This window comes from Carcharodon carcharias, chromosome 2 (genome assembly GCF_017639515.1).
Source record: "Carcharodon carcharias isolate sCarCar2 chromosome 2, sCarCar2.pri, whole genome shotgun sequence".
In the NCBI taxonomy this organism is placed as follows: domain Eukaryota; kingdom Metazoa; phylum Chordata; class Chondrichthyes; order Lamniformes; family Lamnidae; genus Carcharodon; species Carcharodon carcharias.
The window spans coordinates 70,484,752-70,507,189 of record NC_054468.1 but is presented as its reverse complement, the minus strand read 5'-3'; the positions used below and the strand labels follow the sequence as shown (position 1 = coordinate 70,507,189).

The 22,438-nt window shown below is 42.7% G+C and overlaps 1 protein-coding gene across 2 annotated transcripts in view; it reads left to right on the top strand.

The window, feature by feature from the left end:
* The window catches only part of pik3cb (phosphatidylinositol-4,5-bisphosphate 3-kinase, catalytic subunit beta), a 197,202-nt gene that overhangs the window by 127,373 nt on the left and 47,391 nt on the right, over window positions 1-22,438 (top strand). For both annotated transcript variants that reach the window (XM_041178348.1, XM_041178357.1), the window contains exons 8-12: window positions 3,269-3,514; window positions 4,939-5,035; window positions 5,153-5,283; window positions 7,136-7,189; window positions 11,371-11,559. In XM_041178348.1, coding sequence (XP_041034282.1) covers window positions 3,269-3,514; window positions 4,939-5,035; window positions 5,153-5,283; window positions 7,136-7,189; window positions 11,371-11,559 — 717 coding nt within the window. The remainder of the gene's footprint in view (window positions 1-3,268; window positions 3,515-4,938; window positions 5,036-5,152; window positions 5,284-7,135; window positions 7,190-11,370; window positions 11,560-22,438) is intronic.

Here is a 22,438-nt window from a genome sequence, read left to right as displayed (position 1 = left end):
TTGACACAAGTATGGACAGCTGATTGGGAGACACCGCAAAGATCACCCACCGAGCCCTGGAAAGAGCCAGAAGCATAGAAGTTGAGGGCAGCTGTGATCCTTAGAGCCACTGGCATGGGGTGTCCACCCACACAGTTAGTGGAGATCTCAGGGCCTATCACCTGACAGATATAATTGACTGTCTCCCTTGAGAGATGGAGTCTCCTTCGGCACTGCACCTCAGACATATTGAGGGAGCTGCTTCGCCATCTGTCTACCCTGGCAGCAGCATAGTGGTGTCTTCTGCAGCCCCTTCCGCCTTGGACTTCCTGTTGGCCCTGCGCCCCTTGTGCCTGCGCCTGTCCTCCCAAAGGTGGCTCCCCTGGAGGCTGAATGTGCACTCCTGGCCTCCTCCCCCTTCTGGCCCTCACTTGCTTCTCAGAGGAGGTGCCTTCAGTGGAGAGCACAACTTCCATTCCAAGGCTAAGCAAAGGCTTCCTGAAACCTGCAGGCCCCAAAAAGGATCTTCACTGTAGAGTGCTGATCTGAAGGTTGCGAGTCCTGTCCAATCAGTTATGAGCTTTGAATTATTTCTGCTCACACGGGCAAATAGCAATAACTTTCCAAATTAAATATCTGACTGAGCACATTCGCAACCCCAGTGAGCCCTCTTATCCCGCCCATGGATGAGGTTTATACAAATGTCTCCTACCGGCCTGCCCATTGCGCCGTGCGACGACCTGAAGATCGCACAAGCCCTGAAAAATCGCCATCAATTGGTGCCTCAAGGGCCTTAAGTGGCCCCTTAATTAATGGTGGGCGTGCATCAGAGATCATTGCGTGCCCGCCCACCGAAACATTGAGATGGCACGTGGTGACATTGGGATGTTCACCCAACATCACCGTGCATCATTTTATGTGTTGGCGTGTAGGGCTTGCCCCCGCACGCCAACGGGAAGATTCTGCCTAGTGTGTTTAGTGTCGAACTATTGGTTAAAGTACAGCAACTTTACACCCTTCCTGTATTTCCTATCCTGAATACTAGATTTCTCAGCGAGTTACTAGTATACTGAAGCTTGTGGAGGAACCAGACCAATTGGACAGTAACTTCCTGATTTCTGTATTTAATTGTGCATATGTGGATGTGGAAATTTCTGTTCAAATTACTCCATAATAGCTATGATGCTGGTTGTCTTATTGCTATTTCTAGCACAAAAGCCAGTCCAGTGTTCTTTGACGCAGGATTAAGAGTTTGGTGAAATGATGTAATAAAAACTTTGTAGGGTGGTGTTTGGTGTAACTTTTCAAGGAAAGGGAGTAAGCTGGCCACACAAAGTGTTCTGCTATTAACTCCCGTCTGGCATCCAGTTGTTCTCCTTCTAATTCTTCCTCACCTTCCCTCAAGTCTTCTTAGTGAGATGATGACTGTCATTGTTGCTCTGTTTTCTTCAAATGCAATCCTCTCTGGACTGCCAGGTGATGTAAGATGCAGCAAACAACAATGATGCAGAAGACATTGGCATTTATTGTAGGGAGCCCCCAGACCAATCCAGGCATCAAATCTTTTGTATCTGGAACATCAAACTGTTTTCCTCAGGGCTAGTAAGGCAAAACAAAAATCAGAGACAAGCAATCTCGTAGCTCAAACATCCGTTGGAAATCCACAGAATAACACACCCAAATCTGTTAAATCTGAGTGCCCTTTTAAATACTGCTTCCAGTGGCTTTCTGAAACCAATCCTGCCAGCTTTTACTCAGAGGGTTCAGTGTTGGGTGTAACTTCTGCTATTTTATGCTAATTTTACATTGAGGTCCTAAAAAAATGATAGGGCCTTGACCTAAGAAAAGTTACACTGGGCAGGATTTTCTTTATTTCATTTACAAGATGTGTGTGTCACTGGCTAGGCCAGCATTTATTGCCCATACCTAATTGCCCTTGAGAAGGTAGTGGTGAGCTGCTTTCTTGAACCACTGCAGTCCATGTAGTGTAGGTACACCCACAGTGCTGTTAGGGAGTGAGTTCCAGGATTTTGACCCAGTGACAGTGAAGGAATGGTGATATATTTCCAAGTCAGGATGGTGACTGATTTGGAGGGGAACTTCCAGGTGGTGGTGTTCCCATCTATCTGCTGCCCTGGTCCTCCTAGGTGGTAGTGGTCGTGGGTTTGGAAGGTGCTGTCTAAGGAGCCTTGGTGAGTTTCTGCAGAGCATCTTGTAGATGGTACACACTGCTGCTACTGTGCGTTGGTGGCAGAGGGAGTGAATGTTTGTGGATGTGGTGCCAATCAAGCTTGATTGGATGATGTCAAGCTTCTTGAGTGGAGGAGCTGCACTCATCCAGGCAATTGGAAAATACTCCATCACACTCCTGAGTTGGAATTTACTTTTGGCCACACTCCAAATTTTCCCATCCTGTCCACACTGATGCCCGCCAATGGCGGGGCTGGAAATTCCTGCCCGTAGTAATTATGATAGCGGGTGGGACAGTTGGCGACAACAAGGCATTAATTACACCCGGGCTGTTTTAACCATGTACGATGGGCGGGGAATTAAAATTGAGGAATGACTTGATTTTGTGTCGTGCCTTTCACAACCATAGGACGTCCCAAAGTGTGGTCAAGGAGGACACCCTTTTGACACCGTATCAATGTTCTTCCTATTGGATTGGAAAGAAATGACAAGTAACATTAAAATGGACATTTTTGTGGGCTGGATCATTGAGTGAGGAGGAAAGGGGTCAGAGCAATAGCACACCTCCTGCCAGTCAGTCACTTTTGGTTAAAATGTCAGTGTCAGTATGGAATAGGATTCCCTGTTCTGTGTTCATACTCATAACCAACAGAGAGAATTTCACCCCCAACCTGTGAAAATCCCCCACAAACTAATTGAATGTAAGACCAGATTGACAAATGTTAATCATTCTTGATTTAGTTACCCATTTAATAGAATGCTTGATGCAAGTTTGTATCACCTACAGTTGTTTTGAATTAGGAACTCAAGCCCAATTTTTCATTTTTATTTGCTGATTCCAATCCTGGAATCCCTGTTTAAAGGTAAAAAAGGAATGAGAACCTGGAAGATTACAGCCAAACATGGCAAGAATGTGGATATTTGGTTAAGTTTATCTGCTGTAATGTCTTACCAAATGAGGCGTGTGCTATTGCAGTGATTTGTTTGTGGATAAAATCATGTGAAATCCTTCCATGAAATTGCACTGTAATTCTGAAACAGCCCCTTGCATTTTGTCACAGTCCAGCTCTTATTCATGTACTTTTTTTGTTTGCTGTAGGTTCAAGTCAGGGCTGGGATTTTCCATGGAACTGAGCTCCTTTGTAAACCTGTTGTAAGCAGTGAGGTTTCTGGAAAAAATGACCTTACCTGGAACGAGACACTGGACTTTGAAATTAACATCTGTGACCTGCCAAGAATGTCCCGACTTTGCTTTGTCGTGTATGGAATGATAGATAAAGTGAAGAAACAGAAATCGACAAAGAACGTGACCAAATACCAGACCATTCGGAAAGCAGGAAAAGTGGTCAGTTTCCCAACTTTTTAACCTCATTTACATCTTATTAGTCCTGCTAAGGCTGCATTTACATGGTTAACTGTAGCATCTGTGTAAGTGGTTTCACTTTGTAAAGGCATTGCAGTTAAATTGTAATTGTAGCCTGAAACCTGGGCTTGCACTTAAATCTCTAAAGCACTCTGCCTCTCCCCTCCTTTAAGGCGCCTCTTAAAACCTAGCTCTTTAACCAAGCTACTGGTCACCTACCCTGACATCTTATGTGGCTCAATATTAAATTTAGTTTGATATGCTCTTGTAAAAAGCCTCAGGACATTTTACTATATTAAATGCTCTACATAAATGCAGGTTGTTGCCATTGTTGACATCAGAATAAAGTGTTCTGAGGACTCCGAGAAGAGACAGCCTTGATCTGCTTTCCTTCAGGATCTGCTCAGTCTATCGTTTCTTATACACTCAAAAAAAAAGTTTAGCATTGGTACAAACTGAAACTACTTTACACCAATGCTACACTTGTGTGAATGCGTTCTTAATGATGATGCATATTAGATTGAAATCGCTTGCGATTGCATAAGCTATAATTGTGCAAGCCATAACTCAAGCCGTGTTTTGGAGAGTTTAAGAGTTATTTGTCTCAATCATGTGCTGTGTGGCTTGAGACAGTATTAGAGGCCTGTGAATTTAATTCCTGGTAGGCTCGCTTCTCCAATTTACACTTCCTCCTTGCTAACAAGGAGACTTAAACAAGAGCTGGCCAGCCCTCCATCTAGTGGATAAACAATACCATACCAGCAGTTGATCACTAAATTTCACACCCACTGAATGACCACTTTCTTGCTAATTTACTTCCCTGTATTTGTGCTCCCAAATCTATGTTCTGTACTGTCTCATTTTCCTGTGGTCGTCTTGTTGGACAGAGGAGGGAATTAAACCTGTCATTGCCTCAGATCTGGCGAGGAAATAGGTGAGAGTACATACAGAAAGAGCTAGAAGCACAAACTGAACAACTTTCTAACATCAATCTTAACGTTCCTCGGTGTGTGATCAATGCATAGAATTGACTTTTAGGTCATAGCCGCACCCTTCCTAATGGTGTAATCTCAAGTTTATGCAACCTGTCATCATAATTAAACCAGCTAAACTCCAATATAATCTGGTGAATCTACATTTAGCTCCTCTAAGGCCAATATATCCTTCTTGGAGTGCAGTGCCCAAACTCAGTACTCCCAGATTGAGTCTGACCAAGGTTCTGTACAACTAAAGCATAATTTTCCCTATAATTTTCACCCATGTCCCCACCAAACTGCCGCTGTATCTACCTATATAACAGTAACCCACGCATTAACAATAGTTTATTGGCTATAAAGCACTCTAGTATGCTCTAAGATTGTGAAGGACATGATATAAATGTGAATCGTTCCTTCCTTCTCCATTAGCACTATCCAATTGCATGGGTAAACACTATGATATTTGACTTCAGGGGACAGCTGAAGAGTGGTGATCTTTCATTGCACTGCTGGTCATCTTTTCCTGGTAAGTGTTCTTCTTTGTGCACCATATACCAACTAATTGTGAAAAGATAACCATTATGTCTTCAGAATCTCATTTCCAAAATACAAGTGATTCACAATGAGTTATCCTGGGTTTCAGATGAACTGGAAGAAATGCTGAACCCAATGGGTACAACACATACCAATCCATACACTGAGAATGCTACAGCTTTACATATTCAGTTCCATGAATATAGTAAGTCAGCCGTTTTCTATCCTGCGTTTGACAAGGTAGGCTTAACTTTTATCTTGAATCCATGAGATTTATTTTTTTAACATACCTATAGGAAGTTGCTATTACCTGTGTTTGCACTTTGTTTCTCTCCCTTTCTTCCAAAATTTTGGTGAAGCCTTATGCTGACCCAGGGCTTTATTAAGGAAGGAAATTTATGCCTTTGTCTTTTTGTGCTGCCTCATCCTATTGAACATTCTGAGGTGAGGTGCAGCACAACCAGATGCAAAGTAAAGCTTCACCTCAGCTTCAGAAGAGCACCTTTACTTCATTTGTCTCATCCATTTCTCAAATTAGCCAACCATGCAGACTCTTTTCAGCTCCCCCCCCGCCCCCCCACCACTCTGTATAGTCAGATTCCTTCCCAGCCCTCACTAATAAAAGAGCAATGTCCTTCCTTTCTACATCACCTAGTCACCACCATGAACAGTAACTAACTAATGGGTCAGTAAGAATAATCCGGGAATTATCTCCCTTTCTTTGGCAGACCTTTGCTCCGCACCTCTCAGTAGTCCTGGAGAGGTGAGGAATTTGCATCTATAAACGCCAAACATTTCGTTACCAAAGTGAATGAAAAATTATGGCTAGAACTAGTTGTAATTTATTTCCTCTATGTTAAAGAAAGTACATGTTGTAATATGCAATTTATATGAAATAGTTAGCCTTTAATATTTTTAAGGCCTATTATGTATTGCTTTTAAAAATGGCATACAGTATTGGCTGAAATTAAAATCAACACATCTTGGAAAAACAACTCAGACTCCTCAGCATTTCATTGAATGGAAACGATTATAGCATTGAAGGAGGTCGGTTGGTTATTAACTCCTGTGCTGGTGCCAGCTCTTCAACTCAAGGTAGTTTAGTGTAACCCCATTTTCCTGTCCTTCTCATGTCTCCTTTATGTTGTTCCTTTCAAAATATCAATCTAATTTAATTTTAAATGTTACAATCTCTGTCTGAATAACAATGAAGCATGTTTTCTCTTTGTGTTTCTCTGGGAGATATTTTCTATTTTCAGCTTCAATGCTTGGTTGATAATCTGGGGGAGAAGGTGCCCAATTATTGGTGCCAAGTTGATTCTAAATGGATTCACTTTGCCAGATTACAACCCAGATAGAGAAGGTGAAGATTACCCCCTCTGTTTTGGGGGGGGAAAATGCCCTCCTTTATTCTGTTGCTAGTACCCAATCCCTATTCCTTTTGTTATCTGGAGAGCAAGAAGACAGGTTAACATTTTATGTGTAAATCCTTTGTCAGAACTGCAAAGGGAAGGTATATTTTCTGATCTTTTCTGCATTATTGAATGCCTGGCTTCTAAAATAACTCAGGTACGAAAGCAATGGTGACATAAATAGCTAAGTAATTGGAGAACGAAAAGCAAGTCCTTAAATGTGCACAAAAGCAAAATACTGCGGATGCCTGAAATCTGAAGAAAAAACAGAAAATACTGGAAATACTCAACAGGCCTGGCAGCATCTGTGGAGAGAGAAACAGTTACCGATTCAGATCTGTGACCTTACTTCGTGTTTACTTGATCCTGATGCATTGGAAACCAGACAGGACTGAAGTTTATCTGAGGTGTAATTTTTTTTTGTACCAAGTGTGTGTGCTATTTCAGTAAGTTGAGGAGCACTTCTGTGTCTAGCATAGGAAAATCTGAATAGTGGATAGAAAAATGAGCTAATACAGGAAGCTCTATTGTCATGATTGCTTGGACAGACCCCATCTTTGAATGAAGCCCGGACAGTGTTTAGATTGCTGTATAGCTAAAGCAGAAATATTTGTGGTTTGAAAGTTTCAGTATTTTACTTTTTTTTTCTTTCTCTCTCCTTCCCCTGTCCAAAAAAAAAGATATTGGAGAAGGCGGCAGAGATTGCACGAAGCAACGACACACTAAATACAGCAGTAAGTACAGAGCTTGAAAAGAGTGAGTAGCAGCAGAGCATTCTGTGGTGCCACCTAGTGCTCATCAGCTTAATTATACTGCAGCAAACTAGAGCATTGTAATGTTATCAACACGCTATTCTGTTGTGAGGTGGCACTGACCATTTCATGGGAATGTAGTATGTTTCATGCAGTTATTATTATAGGTACAAAAATTGTTAATCTGAGATACACTTTAAAGAAATAAAAACAAAAAACTGCGGATGCTGGAAATCCAAAACAAAAACAGAATTACCTGGAAAAAAATCATCGGTGATGCTACCTTCAAAAACAGTTCCTCTGACATGTCCTCCTTCTTCCTTAACCGAGGTTTTCCACCCACGGTCGTTGACAGGGCCCTCAACCGTGTCCGGCCCATCTCCCGCGCATCCGCCCTCACGCCTTCTCCTCCCTCCCAGAAACATGATAGGGTCCCCCTTGTCCTCACTTATCACCCCACCAGCCTCCGCATTCAAAGGATCATCCTCCGCCATTTCCGCCAACTCCAGCATGATGCCACTACCAAACACATCTTCCCTTCACCCCCACTGTCGGCATTCCGTAGGGATCGTTCCCTCCGGGACACCCTGGTCCACTCCTCCATCACCCCCTACTCCCCAACCCCCACCTATGGCACCACCCCATGCCCACGCAAAAGATGTAACATCTGCCCCTTCACTTCCTCTCTCCTCACCATCCAAGGGCCCAAACACTCCTTTCAAGTGAAGCAACATTTCACTTGCATTTCCCCCAACTTATTCTACTGCATTCGTTGCTCCCAATGTGGTCTCCTCTACATTGGAGAGACCAAACGTAAACTGGGCGACCGCTTTGCAGAACACCTGCGGTCTGTCCGCTAGAATGACCCAAACCTCCCTGTCGCTTGCCATTTCAACACTGCACCCTGCTCTCTTGCCCACATGTCTGTCCTTGGCTTGCTGCATTGTTCCATTGAAGCCCAACGCAAACTGGAGGAACAACACCTCATCTTCCAATCAGGCACTTTACAGCCTTCCGGACTGAATATTGAATTCAACAACTTTAGGTCTTGACCTCCCTCCTCCATCCCCACCCCCTTCTATTTCTTCCCCCTTCCTTTTGTTTTTTTCCAATAAATTATATAGATTTTTCTTTTTCCCTCCCATTTCCATTATTTTTAAATATTTTTAAATCTTTTATGCTCCCCCCACACCCACTAGAGCTATACCTTGAGTGCCCTACCATCCATTCTTAATTAGCACATTCGTTTAGATAATGTCACCAACTTCGACACCTATGTGTTCTTTTGTTCTGCCATCTGTGACATTTTTTGATGATCTTCTATCACTGCTTTTGCCTACAACCACACCACCCCGCACCACTTCTCCCCCCCCCACCACCACCACCACCACCACCACCACCACCTTAAACCAGCTTATATTTCAACCCTCCCTGGGATTCACCTAGTTCTGTCGAAGGGTCATGAGTACTTGAAACGTCAACTCTTTTCTTCTCCGCCGATGCTGCCAGACCTGCTGAGTTTTTCCAGGTAATTCTGTTTTTGTTTTACACTTTAAAGAATGTATATTTGTGTCATTTATAAAGAAATTGCAATAAACACCAATATTCGTTGATCATGATGACCTTAATGCAGCTACCTGGATCTTGAAATCAAACCAATTTGAATCTCAATTATAAGATTTGGATGCCTATTTGAAACATGAAATGTGATTGGTAATTTGTTAGGAGACTTGCTGGTGGTGAGCAGGGGACTAAAACAAGCCAATTCTCCAAACTCAATCATAAGTACCAAAGCTCAGTGTCAGCAGGCAGAGTCACACAAAGATAATCCGATAGTATTTAAATTAGATGCTGCCTGAAAGGAACAAAAATGATATTGTTAAACACTATGAATACACTATTCCATTCTAACCCTGATAATTCAGGATTTATTTGTACTAAAAGAAATTGAATTATTCAGTAATTTGAATTAAGGATTGCAAATAACAGCAAAGTGGAACCGTATGTATTTAAAAAATAATGATTTTCAATTATCGCTGAAAAAAAGAGACATTTTGTTGAAGCTTTTTGCAAGAATGTCAATATCAGGGAAAGTCTCTACCAATCAGAGTCCACTTGCCAACCAATCAGTTGTTGCTATTGATATTTTCTAGCAAATTGTCCTGGTGAGTGCAAGATGAAAAGCTTCGACAAGATGTCTCCTTTTTTCAGCAATACTGAAGTTCTGTACTACCAAACGACGATTTTCAATTAAGTGAACTTTTACTTATGAGCGGATTGCAATATGGCATTTATTATCCACTGCCACTTTTGAAGTTTGATCCATAATGTCCATCCTAAACTCAGTGACTGAAGTAACAGCCACCCTCCAATACCTTGTCCAAGTCACTGAATCTCTGATGTCTGATTCAGTCCTATTCTAGCACTTCAACTAGCAGTTACTGGATAGCACCCGGGAGTTGTAACCTTGATTTAGACACAATTCCCTGTGTGTTTTCTTGCTGCCATGCCCTTTCTAGTAACTCATGTCAGACAAATAGGCTGAGGAGCTGGTTGCATGCCAAGCCCCTTCTGTCAGGAAGGGTGTGGGGCTCAGAACGTGAGAGTTCCTTTTAGTAAGTTTCACATTCCACAGAAAGGAATTGCTGATATGTGATATAGCTGCAGCATGAAGTGGGGTTTGAATACATGGATAAGAATTTTAAATTGGTGACACTGGGAGACCAGGAGCCAATGGAGGTCAGTGAGCACAGGGGTGATAGGTAAGCAGGACTTAGGTACATGTTAGGATATGGACAGGCGAGTTTGGATGAGCTTCAGTTTATGGAGGGCAAAATATAGGAAGCTGGCAAGGTGAGCATTGGGGTAGTCATTTCTGGAGGTGACCAAGATATGCGAGGGTTTCTGCAGCAGATGGGCTGAGACTGAGATGGAGGTGGAAGGAGGGAGCCTTTACTATGAAATAGATATGAGTCTGAAATTCACCTCAGGGTCAAACAGGATGCAGCGGGAGTGGACTGTTTGATTCGACCAGGGACAGTGGCCAGAGAAGGGGAATGGAATCGATGGCGAGGTACAGACATTTTGGCAGAGATGGAAGACAATAGCTTCGGACTTCCTGACAATTAATTGCAGGACATCAAGGACAGGGTGTCAGGCAAACAGAGTGACAGCACAGATAGTGGAAGCGTTGAGAGAGGTCATGGAGAGATAGAGATGGATGACTTCAACATACATGTAGAGAAAGCCTGTGGAACCTTAGCCATTTTTTTCAGATTATGTTACTGAGGGCATCATATAGATGTGTATAGAGCCTTAGGGGACTCCAGAGGTAATGATGCAGGGGCAGGAGGAAAAGACGTTGCTGCAGCTGCTTTGATAAGTTGAGATTGGAACTCTAAAAGGGCGGTTCCACCGAGCAGGAAAATGAAGGAGAGGCCTTACAAGAGGCTACTGTATTCGATCATGTCAAAGGCTGCAGACAAGTCCATGAAACTGTAGTCCAGAAAGGAATCCATGCCTTTGGGAGAGGAGTGAATGGAGGAGGAGGGAAAAAAGCTAGTGTGAGAAATTGAGCAAGCCATGTTTGGTGCAGTAAGGAGTGCTTTTGTGAGGTTAATGTTAAGTCACATTGTTAGAGCTAGTGGCGACCTTTGGTTTGTTCCTAACCTTGCTGAATATTAACAGTGTGTGCTACAAATGAAAAGTGTCCTATTGCGCCATTTTGATGCCTGTTACTTTGTGCATAATTCATCAAACACATACAACAAGAAATACATTGTTGAAAGTGGTGGAATTTGACTTTTTTTTTGTAGTTGTTTTGCCTATATCAGAGGGACAGATAATGCCAGGGAATGTCAGTGCCAACTAACAGTGGACCCAATGACCTGTTAATGCGATTCTTCTTTGGGCCGGAAAGCACCCTATTTCCTGTTAAAACAGGCCAGCCAGGATCACCATAATTATCTCTGTGGGCGAAGCCTAATTAGTATCCTGGCTTCCTATTTTGAAAGTCCAGTTCTCTTGTGCTATATATTTCTAGGTTTTTTTTTTAATTTTAAAATGTTAATGTTGGCAAAGCAATTCCCTAGCCCAATTTGCACGCGAGATAAACTTGCATGCATTACTAAACCTGTAAAACTGGTAACCGTTTCTTCATCCAGGGCCGAGGATGGAAGAAGTTGCATATTGAGCTAAGAGAAATCATGGAGCGAGATCCACTGTCTCAACTGTGTGAAAATGAGATGGATTTAATATGGACTTTACGATATGATTGTCGTGAAAACTTTCCTCAGTCTTTGCCAAAGCTGCTGCTCTCAGTAAAGTGGAGTAAACATGAAGACGTGGCGCAGGTATGGCTATTGATTTTGGCTTCTCTAATCAAACATTATGAAATTGTAATAGTTGGGCGTCTGTAGTGAAAAACAACCATTCCTAATGCCACCTAAAGATGTTGTCATTAGTTTCTCCTGTTGTGCTTCATTAATATGTTGCATTGCAACACTTTTTAATAAATTTCTATTCACCCGTTTACTTCCAATGTGTGCCCCTAACTGCTACCTCACCCCACACTACTGCTGCCATGCTAAAAGTATGAGAATGGAATGTACAATAGAACAATTCTTTATCTCACAAAGAGTTTGTGGATGGGGCACTTGCTTTTGCTGCAAATGAGCCAACGTTATTCATGATGAAAATATTTTCCTTGTAAAAGAAACCCACAAAGATTTTTTTTTTGATAAATAAAAACTGCTCTATATTATATCAAGCCCTTGGCCAGCACATCAGGCTGCCACACTCACTTTGCAGTCAATGAAGTATAGTTGCTGCTATAATGTGGGCAAACAGGGCAGCCAGCTTGCACAGTGCAAGGTGCAGCAAACTGCGAAGAAATAAATGACCAATTAATTTGCTGGTTTTGATCCGATGGTTAAATGCTGTCTGGACACTGGGGGAACTCGCCATCTACCTTCAAATAATTCCATGGTATCTTTACATCCATCTGAGAGGGCAGGAAGAGCCTTAATTTAGTGCTTCATCTAAGAAACGGCACCTCCGACAGTGTAGCACTGCCTCAGTATTGCACTGGAGTATCAGCCTGAATTGTGTGTTTAATATGAATTATGTGCGACTTCCAACTGGAACAATCACTACAGCTGGTCAAGTCTCAAGGTGCTTTGGGAGAAGGGCTGTAAAAAATCACTTGCAAACTGTAAAATGCAAATGGTTTTTAACATTTTACCATAACACTTTATTATTTTTTGAACAATATCCACAAATTCTTCCTGCGCTCTTCAGGAAATTTCTTTGAGAAACGCGCTGATCTACTTTTCTTGTTAGTGTAAAAAAAAAATGTAAAAAATTTCTAACCAATACTTTCATGTCTTCAGTCCTCCATTAAGGCCCAGGCCTTTGCAGATCCCTCATTACAGGCACTACAAGCATAATCATCACAGAATTGCAGGAGCAGTGACTCAAAAAAATGTTGCTTTTTAAATAAAATCCATTTGATCTTGAATGTTTCTTCAAAATAAAATTGCATTGCCCTGAGGTCCTCCTTCCTTCTTGTCACTTTGTGCTTTTGGCTAGCAAACGCAAAAGTGACAATAACAGGAAACTACTTTGTAAGATGTTTTACTGTGAGATACCGCAGCTTCAGATCACTAAGAAAATTCTGTACTAAATTTTAAAGGATGCTTTCCAATGACTTTCTCTTCTAATAAGAATCTTACAATTAACTTCCCTGTCTTTGACCTGTAGCTCTGATTGATTTTTAACTCCTTCCTTCCTATTGATTCAAGTAAAACCCATTTGGGCTTGTTGATATAAACTGCCCTGATGGATGGATTTTTGCTGATGGCCAATAGCAGGCTGTGTAAAGTTGATTCCCAATTTAAGAGTGCTTGTAGACAGAATCTTTGTGTGGAGTTGAATGCCCTCGCCCAAGATGAGTTTGGAGGCAGTGGGGGTGGCATTTAATCAGGTGAGAAGGTATGGGATGGAGAGCTCGCCAGCATCCTGCCTCTGCCTCAAGGCTGGGAAGGCTTGTGGACAGCTTTCCTGCCCTGATGCCAATTGAGGTAATTAATTAATACCCATGTTAGGGTCTTATCCCACCTCCGCTGGTGTTGAACCAGCACTGAGAGAGGCAGTTGCCACACGGGGGAGTCCAAATAGCAAATTCTATCAGGTTTGCCTGTGGGTTCTTGTGGGAAAAGGGGCATTCATTGCCCACACTCGGTGCCTGATCGAGGAGCCTAGCATTGGGGAAGGTCCTGCTGTGCGCCACCCACCTGCCCTTTCTTCCAACAACAACAACAACAACAACCCCCCCCCCCCCCACCCACCCACTATCACCTGTGGTCTGGGTCCCTTGCTGATCCTGGGGCTCTAGTGGTTACATCAACGGCAATTGCCATTGCACCCCATGTGGTGCTGATGGGAATGAGAAGCTGCTGGCCTCTAATTGGCTGGCAGCTTTTGGGGGCAGTATTTCCACCCCCTGGCCCTTAAGCTTGGAGAAGGCACATTGCTGGCTACTTAAATGCTTGACCGGCCTTCCCCAGGGGAGGCATCGTGGGTCGCTCATAGCTTTCCAGCTATTACCTGAATTAAAATGTGCTCTTTGTATCCATTTTCCAGTGTTCTGTATAATAGGAGAATATATTGAATTGTTTAGTTTTCTCCTTGGTTATCCAGGACAAATAATTCCACTTTCTGTGTGAATGACTTGTTCTTACTTGGCTACACAGGCAACAGGGTTTTGGTCAAGGTTCTGCATATTTTTCACTACCAATGCTAAACTATCAAATGCCTTAGAATATCTATGTGCGAGTTGGTCAGCATCTAGCTTTGCAGTTTCTCTTCCCCTTCCTGTTAGTTTTCTTTTCCCTCTGCTGGAATAATTGATTCCTTGTTGAGATACAGTTGCATCTTTCCCAAATGGCTCTAACTCTTATTTACTCAGGTACCTGCATGCTGAATGCCAGCTGAGCCCAATCCTGTCCATGGTCAACATTCACAGATGCACACATTTAGTGAGGGTCATTGAATAGAAATAGGAGCAGAAACCTTAGCTGATTTTTCTTTTTATCCCTTCCTAATCCTAAGGCATTGAGGCCAGTGTAGGGCATCTACTGCCATCCCGTTGAGGTCAGCAATCTCAGCAAAAACTGCCAGATCAAAACAAGGGACTTTCCTGGCCTGAATAGACCAGCTATCTGTCACTCAAAACACTGACCTATATTTAAAATTCTGATATTAATTGAGATTACTCAATAGATTCGGTAAGCCTTTGATTTCTGCTTGGCATCACCCATGGGCACAGTTTTATTTTGCAATCGTAAATTCTAGTTTTAGATAAACTGTTTAACAGTGCGCAAACCTACAACTTGCCCAGCTAACATGGGAACAAGGTCATGCAGTCTCTCGCTCCTGTTCCATCATTAAACTAGATCATGACTGTTTACTTCTACTCAATTTACCTGCATGTGATCCATATCCTTTGATACCCTTATTAAATAAAAAATTGTTTCTCAGTCCTGAAAATTTCAATTGTTCTAGCCTCCACAGCTATTTGATGGAGAAAATCCACATTCCCAATATCCCTTGTGTGAAAAGGTGTTTCTCGATTTCACTCTTGAAAGGCCTAGCTGTTATTTTAAGATTGTGTCTCTTTATATTTCATTACCCTACCAGAGGAAATAGTTTCTCTGTAACTACTCTATTGGATCCTTTTATAATTTTAAATACCACAACTGGATCACCCCTCAACCTTATACATTTGAGGGAGTACAAGCCCAGTTTATGTAATACAAAGGCAAAATACTACAGATACTGGAAATCTGAAATACAAACAGAAAATACTGGAAATACTCAGTGGGCAACATTTTCCCCCCGTTGGGGGGGAACTGCGGAAGTGGGCACAAGCGGGCGGGCTTCCAATCGGTGCCTCTGGTTGGAGGCGCGCTGCTATTTTACGTGAGCGGGCCAATTACGGCCCGCCCAGCGTGACGTCTGCCAGGAAGTGCTATGCGCTACCTACGCGGGCAGGGGAAATTCCCTGAGCCACGGGTGTGCTCTTTCGCACATGCGTCTGTGGAGAGAAACAGAACTAACCTATCAGGTTGTGTTGAGCCTTTATAGGGGGCATCACAACCTGAAACATTGAGTGGAATTTGACAGCCCAGTCGCAGCAGGGGTGGGGCCGTAAAATACGGTGAGCCCTTCACAAGTCTATTGACTTTGGCGGGATTGTCGAATTCCACCCGTTAACACTTTCTCTCTACAGTTGCTGCCTGACCTGCTGAGTATTTTCAGCATTTCTGTTTTTATTGCAGTTTGTGCAACTTGTCCTTATAATTGAATGTTAACTATTTAAATGTAAAAAGGAGGAAACAAACAGCAGATGGGTTGAAATCTGCAGTGAAGACAGACAATTGTTTTGGAGACATGTCCTTTTTCAAAACTGAAGGTAAGTCTGGGATTGCCTAATTTTATCAGAAAATTATCCCAGTGATTGATGTTAGAGGATTTACAGTTGTCCTTGGAAGAGAAAAATCAGCCAGTGTTCCTACGTTTGCTTGTCGATGCCATTACTGAAGTATGTACACATGTACAAAGAGTGAGGACAGGATCAGACTCAGCTGTGGTACCCTTCCTGGGTGAACAGCCGGACACACTCTCACAATATAATGTTCATGAGGCACTGGAGGGCTTACCTAGGAGCTGCAACTCAGTAAGAAATCTCAACACCTTTACTGAGAGGAGGAGGAGGATCAGGGAGAAAATTGATGAAGTGGAACTTACTATCACAGGGTAGAACTGAAGACACACATCAGCCACAGTGTTGCTGTGTTCCACTTTAGCTACCTCACATGTGAGCTCCAGTAACCAAAAGTGCACTTCACAGAAGGAAGCCATTTCCATAGATTCAACCTAAGTTGTATTTCAAAACCACTGAAGACTGCATGCAGCGCTGCAGTCCTTGAAGTGACAGCTGGAAAGTTGCTAATGCTGGCCAGTGTCCTAAATCAGATATTTTGGGGGTCAATTGGCTCGCAGAGGAAACATGTCAGGAGTTATCACCTGGCACTGTCTTGCCATTGCATCTGTCAAGGGGCAGGATCTATATTTTTCTTGACCAGCACATTCCAGAATTAAAGTGATCACCAGTTGCCTGCGCTCATCACAGTTTACAGAGCTTTAAAAAAAATCAAATTGAGCAATTGGAATGCTATTAAGAGGAATTACTTTTCTAAATACAGTTGTCAGTGCAGCTAAATTGTACTGCCTGGGGAGGTCCCATTTTTGATTTCTGCTGTGTGCGAAGTTACCTGAACTAAAAGGCATGGCAGTGTGCCAAATACTAAAATTGTCCTCAGTGCCCATGGGAAAGGGGAAAACAGAAAACCCTCAGGATTCCCTTTCTGATTGTAGTACTGACAACAGGGCAGGGACACATTTTATGCACCTGATTCCATGAGATGAGTAGAAGCGAGGCCTGGCTGATTTTCATGGTCAGCTGTCATTAGGATAATTCCAACAAGCCGTCCATGCAGATTGAATGTCACAGCTGGAGATGTGGGCGGTAAAGGGTGAGGTGGTGATGGTCAGGAGCCAAGTCAAAAATGGGAGCTGAAGACAGCAAGGGAGCAAAGGGATCAGCAGTAGGTAAGGTGATTTTTGAATCCTCTTCTGGGTCCCACATGTAGGGCAGAATTTTGCCCTAGGTTGGCGGGCGGGCCCCACCGGCTTGGCGGCGGGCGGGCAGGCAGCCGATCGCCGCTGCCGATATGAGCCCTGCCGCCATTTTGAGTGGGCGGGCCACCCAACAGGAAGCACTATGCACTTCCTGTGCAGGGGGGGAGAGGGACTCCCCAACTGTCAAAGAGCGCACATCTCCCTGAGACTGTTATCTCTCTGAGACTAAGTGCTGTCTCAGGAAGAGCGCTGAAAGTTTTATAAACTTAAAAAATAGAAAAATAAAAAAATTATTAACATGTCCCCCTCATATGACAATGTCACACGAGATGGGACATGTTAATAAATATCACTTAAAGTTTATTAAAGTTTTTTAAAACAGACATGAAACCTCATCCCGCTGGTGGATTAGGTTTCATGTTTTATCAGAAGCCCGCTGAGGCTCCTGGCCTGCCCACCAACCATAAGGTTAGACGGGCAGGTCCTTTAGTTGGCTTAATGATCCTGTCAATGGCCTCAATTGGCCATTGACAGGTCGGCGGGCGGACAACTGATTTCGCTGTCCACCCGCTTTCCTGAATATTTAAATGGTCCGGGATGACGTCAGGGGTGAAGCAACTAGATTGGCCAAACATAAAACATCTGTGCCAGCTTAGATCATGTCCACAGGGTACTCAGAAGTAAACTAATCCTGTTATTTCAACATCCAGAGCGTGCACCTTCCCACATGAGTCCTGGTGTAGCATTGGAGTGGAGACTCTGGAAGAACCTCCCACCACTGTGCCCCAATGCCACCCCCCCCCCCCCCCCCCCCCCCCCCCCCCCATTCCCCATGCCCACCTTTGTAACCAAGGACACACTAGAGACAGGCTTGGATTAAAAATTTGTACATCTCAATGACAAATTGAGCCTTTTCTGTGGTCAGAGGAGGGGGAAATTGGTCACTTTAAATAATGTTCAGCACACATCCACATAATGCATGAGGAGGAGCTTCTAGCTGTCCACTTTGCACCATAACACTGTTGTTAGCCCTTTGAATTTTGAGTCACAATCTGTCACATCCTGTTTGTGCTGGACACCTTATTGACTGAAGGGGTTTAAAAATGTTCTAAATGTTGGGGTCCTACATTGGTTTTAGGCATTAGTGGGAGGGGCTTGCACTGCACATGCTCTGTCAAGTCCTTCAGGTCTTCAGGTGCCTAACTCACACACCTTAAAGGTGTCAACTAGCTGGAGACCATTCAAAAAATGCTCAAGAAGTTTTCAAGTTTTACTTTTGTGGGCTCAGGAGAAGCAAGATTGCCCAGTTAAAAAAAATTGCATCCCACTGCCAATGTGTTCAGGTTCCACCCCCACCCCTGCTCCTGCCCTGGGCCTGACCTGACAGCTGACCTTTTCCAGATTCGGCAGGCCTTTCACAGGATCAGGACCCTGGGCATGGGAAGACTTGCCCATGGAGAGCTGCTGGCCAATCAAAGGCCGGCAGCTCTTTTGCTCAGTAGCGCCACTGGGGAGATGGTGGCTGCTGCAAGAAATACATCCTCAGGAGGCCCAGAAGCAAGCAGCAACCCAGATCAGAGGTAAGTGATGGCGGAGGAGGGATTTGTGGGTTACTATCAAGGGCAGCAGGGAAAGGCCCATAATTGAGCATTAATTGCCTCCTTAAGGGCCTCAATTGGTGACGGGGAAGGAAGGCCGTCCACAAGCCTTCCTTCCATGGACCTAATTGGGGCGGAGGCGGGAATGTGGCACCAACCCCTGCCTAACACCATCCTGCTTGATTAAATGCCCCCCCTTAACTCCAAATTCACCATGAGGGTGGCTGCAAGGGAAGCGCAAAACACCATCCATGTCCCTTTTCAACTGTTTTCCTGAGAAATGTACCGCTCAAAATGTTTTAATTTGATGAGCTGTATGTTATAGGAAGTTAGCTTGAGTTTGTTGTAAATGTCCTTGCTGTTTTAGCAACATGAAAATGTGATTTGCAATCCTTTGGTTTGAGAATAATAAAGAGGGGTTCCATTTAATACCTTGGGAGGGAAAGGGAATGGGAGAGACTGAAGTATTCTGGTTAGTGGATAATCCCCAATTTCACTCGTCAGCAGCAGACTTTCATTAAACTTTCAGATAAGGAGCTAGCCTTAGCAGATTAGATAACCTGTGTACAATCTCTGGGTTGGAGAAAAACAATCACTCAGTAGGTGGGGTCTCCTACTCTGGGAAGAACCAGGGTGGGGGTGGGTGGGCCATTTGTACAGCTAGCTGCAGGGATGCTCTGTAATCCAACACGGAAACATCATATGGAGCATAACTGTGAGTAATTAGCTAAGAAAATAAGAACGTTTCAACCACCTCATTTTGTTTACATATAAAACCCAATCCATTAGTTAGCCCTTCTCCGGAGAAGCTGGTTTAGTTCATCGGTATTGTGAAGTTACATGAAACCCCAGTGTGAGGATGCAACCAAATGTGAACTGCAACAGTTCATTCGTAACTATGTGAACCCCAATTTTAACATTCATATCTGCATATTCAGCTTTTGTGTCTTGTAATGTTAGAATGAACGCCTCAAGCTGTGTGTCCCAAATACAATAGCAAACAAGTAGTTCTATTTGAACAGTTACTTTTAATCTCTTACTCTCTACACCCCCAAATGTTGCTAAATTCTTGATTTAAAAAAATCCTTGACTATAGAGGACGCATAGCAGTTCTAAAGTGACAAATTTGATCCAGATGCAGTAATATACCCTGGCCTGCTGTCAAAACACCCCTCCTGTTGACCTTTTGACCTGTGATTGTCATTGCCAGGTACCCACCCTGGTCGCTGTGTTCATTGGCTTGTGCTCCCCATCTGAAAAGAATGACTAGAGAAATATAAACAAACTACCCAGTATTTTTGGAATTTCTCTGGCTGTTTTTACAGACCTAGTTTCTCCTGAACTCATAGGAATGATCCAGGGGTGAATTTTCAGACTGAGGAATTACATTTTCTGCCTTGATTGTACACTGAGCTAGAAAATAAACTTAATGCATTGTCTCACTTGTAATTATTTTTTTTAATAGCGGAGATAATAGGAATGTCGGAAAAGGGAGTGACTTGTCTGATATCTGAATTTCCTTTTGAATGAAATTTGTTTAGAACGTGCATGTTGAGTAGCAATCAGCTCCAGTGTTGCACTGTTGGATCAGTTTAAAGCTTGATTTCAGTTGTGAACATTACTGATGTTGGACTTTGCTCTTAGATGGTTGTGAATATTTCTTTGCTGGGCTACTGACTGACTGACTGACAGCCTCCTGTTAGTGGAATGCTATTTCTCTTCCCCCACTCCCTATTCCCCTCTAAATAATAATGAAAAAATAATGACACATCCTTTACACAAGAAATCGCTAGCATTCAAATTTTCAACTAAATTCATGTAAAGCTGACTTTAAAACTTCACAATATTTGCATTGACTCTGAGGCCTATGAATTTTGTTGTAAATAACTTGTTTTACATGTTCTTCTCCTCTCCTACTGCCCCCATCTTCAATGCTAACTGAAGGGCCTCATTGATGTGGCAGTACAGTTTGCAAGCATGAGCCACTCTCTGGTTTCTCACTTAAAGGCCCAGATCTTGTGGTAGAAATTTTAAGAAATCTTCAATAGAATGTCGGTGCCAGCATTTGCTGCCCATCCCTAATTGCCCTCGAACTGAACTAGGCTATTTAAGAGGACACATTACTGTGGGTCTGGAGTCACATGTAAGCCAGACCAAGTAAGGACAGCAAATTTTCTTCCCCAAAGAACAATAGTGAACCATAAGGGTTTTTTATAACAATGATCATTTCATAGCTTTCAATTCCAATTGCCATGGTGGGATTTGAGCATTAGCCTGGGCCTCTAGATTACTGGCCCAGTGACATTACCACCATGCCACCGTCTCGTCTCCCCCCTAATGACAGCAAAACTGCCAGCACCCAACATCGTTACTCCTGTGAAACTGGAGTTTTTGCATGGGCGGTTAAACATGGAAATCCAGAAGTTGCTGCCACTGATTCTATACTTCTCTATAGGGCTCATTGTTGAAGTCCCTGTAGATGGCAACCAATTAGAAATCATTTAACTGATGATAACTTCCCATTTTGTGCTGTAATATTGTTGTTGAAAACCCCCCAAAAGATTGTCTTGTTGATGAGATGTAACTGTTTTTAATAGTACACTAAGTTCATTATTACTGCTGAAGCATTCTTCTGCTCTAGAAAACTAATTTTATAGTTATGTAATGCCAAATGTTTCCATCATGATAAAAATTCCATAGCTTTATAAGATATGTTTTTTAAAAATGTATTTGATATAGCAGCTTCTAATGTGTATGTCATAATCTTTATTTTGCTATTTTATTCCTGGGTTTGCTGTCTGTTAGAATCCTTCACTGTAATTGTCTGCTTACTTTGCTTGATAACATCATTGTTGCTGGATGTCCGGAGATCCCTTTAACTTGGCACCAGATTCAAACTAATGTTGAGAAACAGAATATCCCCACACAGAGGTCAAAAGTTCTTCGTGGGCAGTTTTCTTTGAGTTCAGCGTGTTTGGGGGTTGGATGGCACTTCATCTCTGCGGACAAAATCCAGACCAATATGTAATCTGTGAGCCGAAACAATAAATATTGGCAGACTATTTGACCGTGGACAGGCATTAAAAGCCAAATCACCTGACATTCACACTGTCAAGCTTTACCCCTCTCTGAATTTCTTTTCCCCACCCCTGAGCTAAGGGCAGTAAGGGCAATTGTAGTATCATCCATACTGACAGATAATGAATACAGGGGTCACCCTGGAATTGAATAGGATCTTCCTCTTCTGTATGGCTCAGTTCGAGATGATGTATTCATCAAGTGAACCGTAGCCTCTGTTGCAAATAATTTCAAATTGTTAACTTTAGTGAAAACTTGAGTGGATGTAGCTTCCTGCTTTTATTTTGCTTTCAAACTTTTTGAAAATGTGACTCATTATATACTTTTAAGCTGGAATATTAATTAACTTGAATAGTTCTAATATTGTTTTTTCCCCATAAATAGCTTTTTATAAAAAATGAAGCTCATTATTTTTATTCTGCTCCCTCCTTTTGAGGTCTGTGGATTCTTCCCTTGTACATTAACATCATATTTTAGATGTTTTCCTTCAGATTACATTATCACCTTGTGCCCTTTTAGCTTTCCGTGTATCAAAGAAACATACAAACGTTCAAAAATGCAAAACCTCCAATGATTCTTTAAAACATAAACTCCATGTTTGTCATCCCTGATCTTGGCTAAATTTAATAGTGGTGTATCCTAATGCCTAAAACAATACTTGCCTCATGTAGCTTCTGCTGGAGTCTGTCAATAGTAAGATTTATTTAAACACCTATTATAAAAGTCTAGTCTCTCCATTATGAATAACTGAGGAATAATTACAGCTGTGTATTCTAATCTTTGGATTCAGCTGCCATTCATAAACCATTTTCTCAGCTTTACCTTGAAGTTTCTTCTCCTAGATTAGATTTAG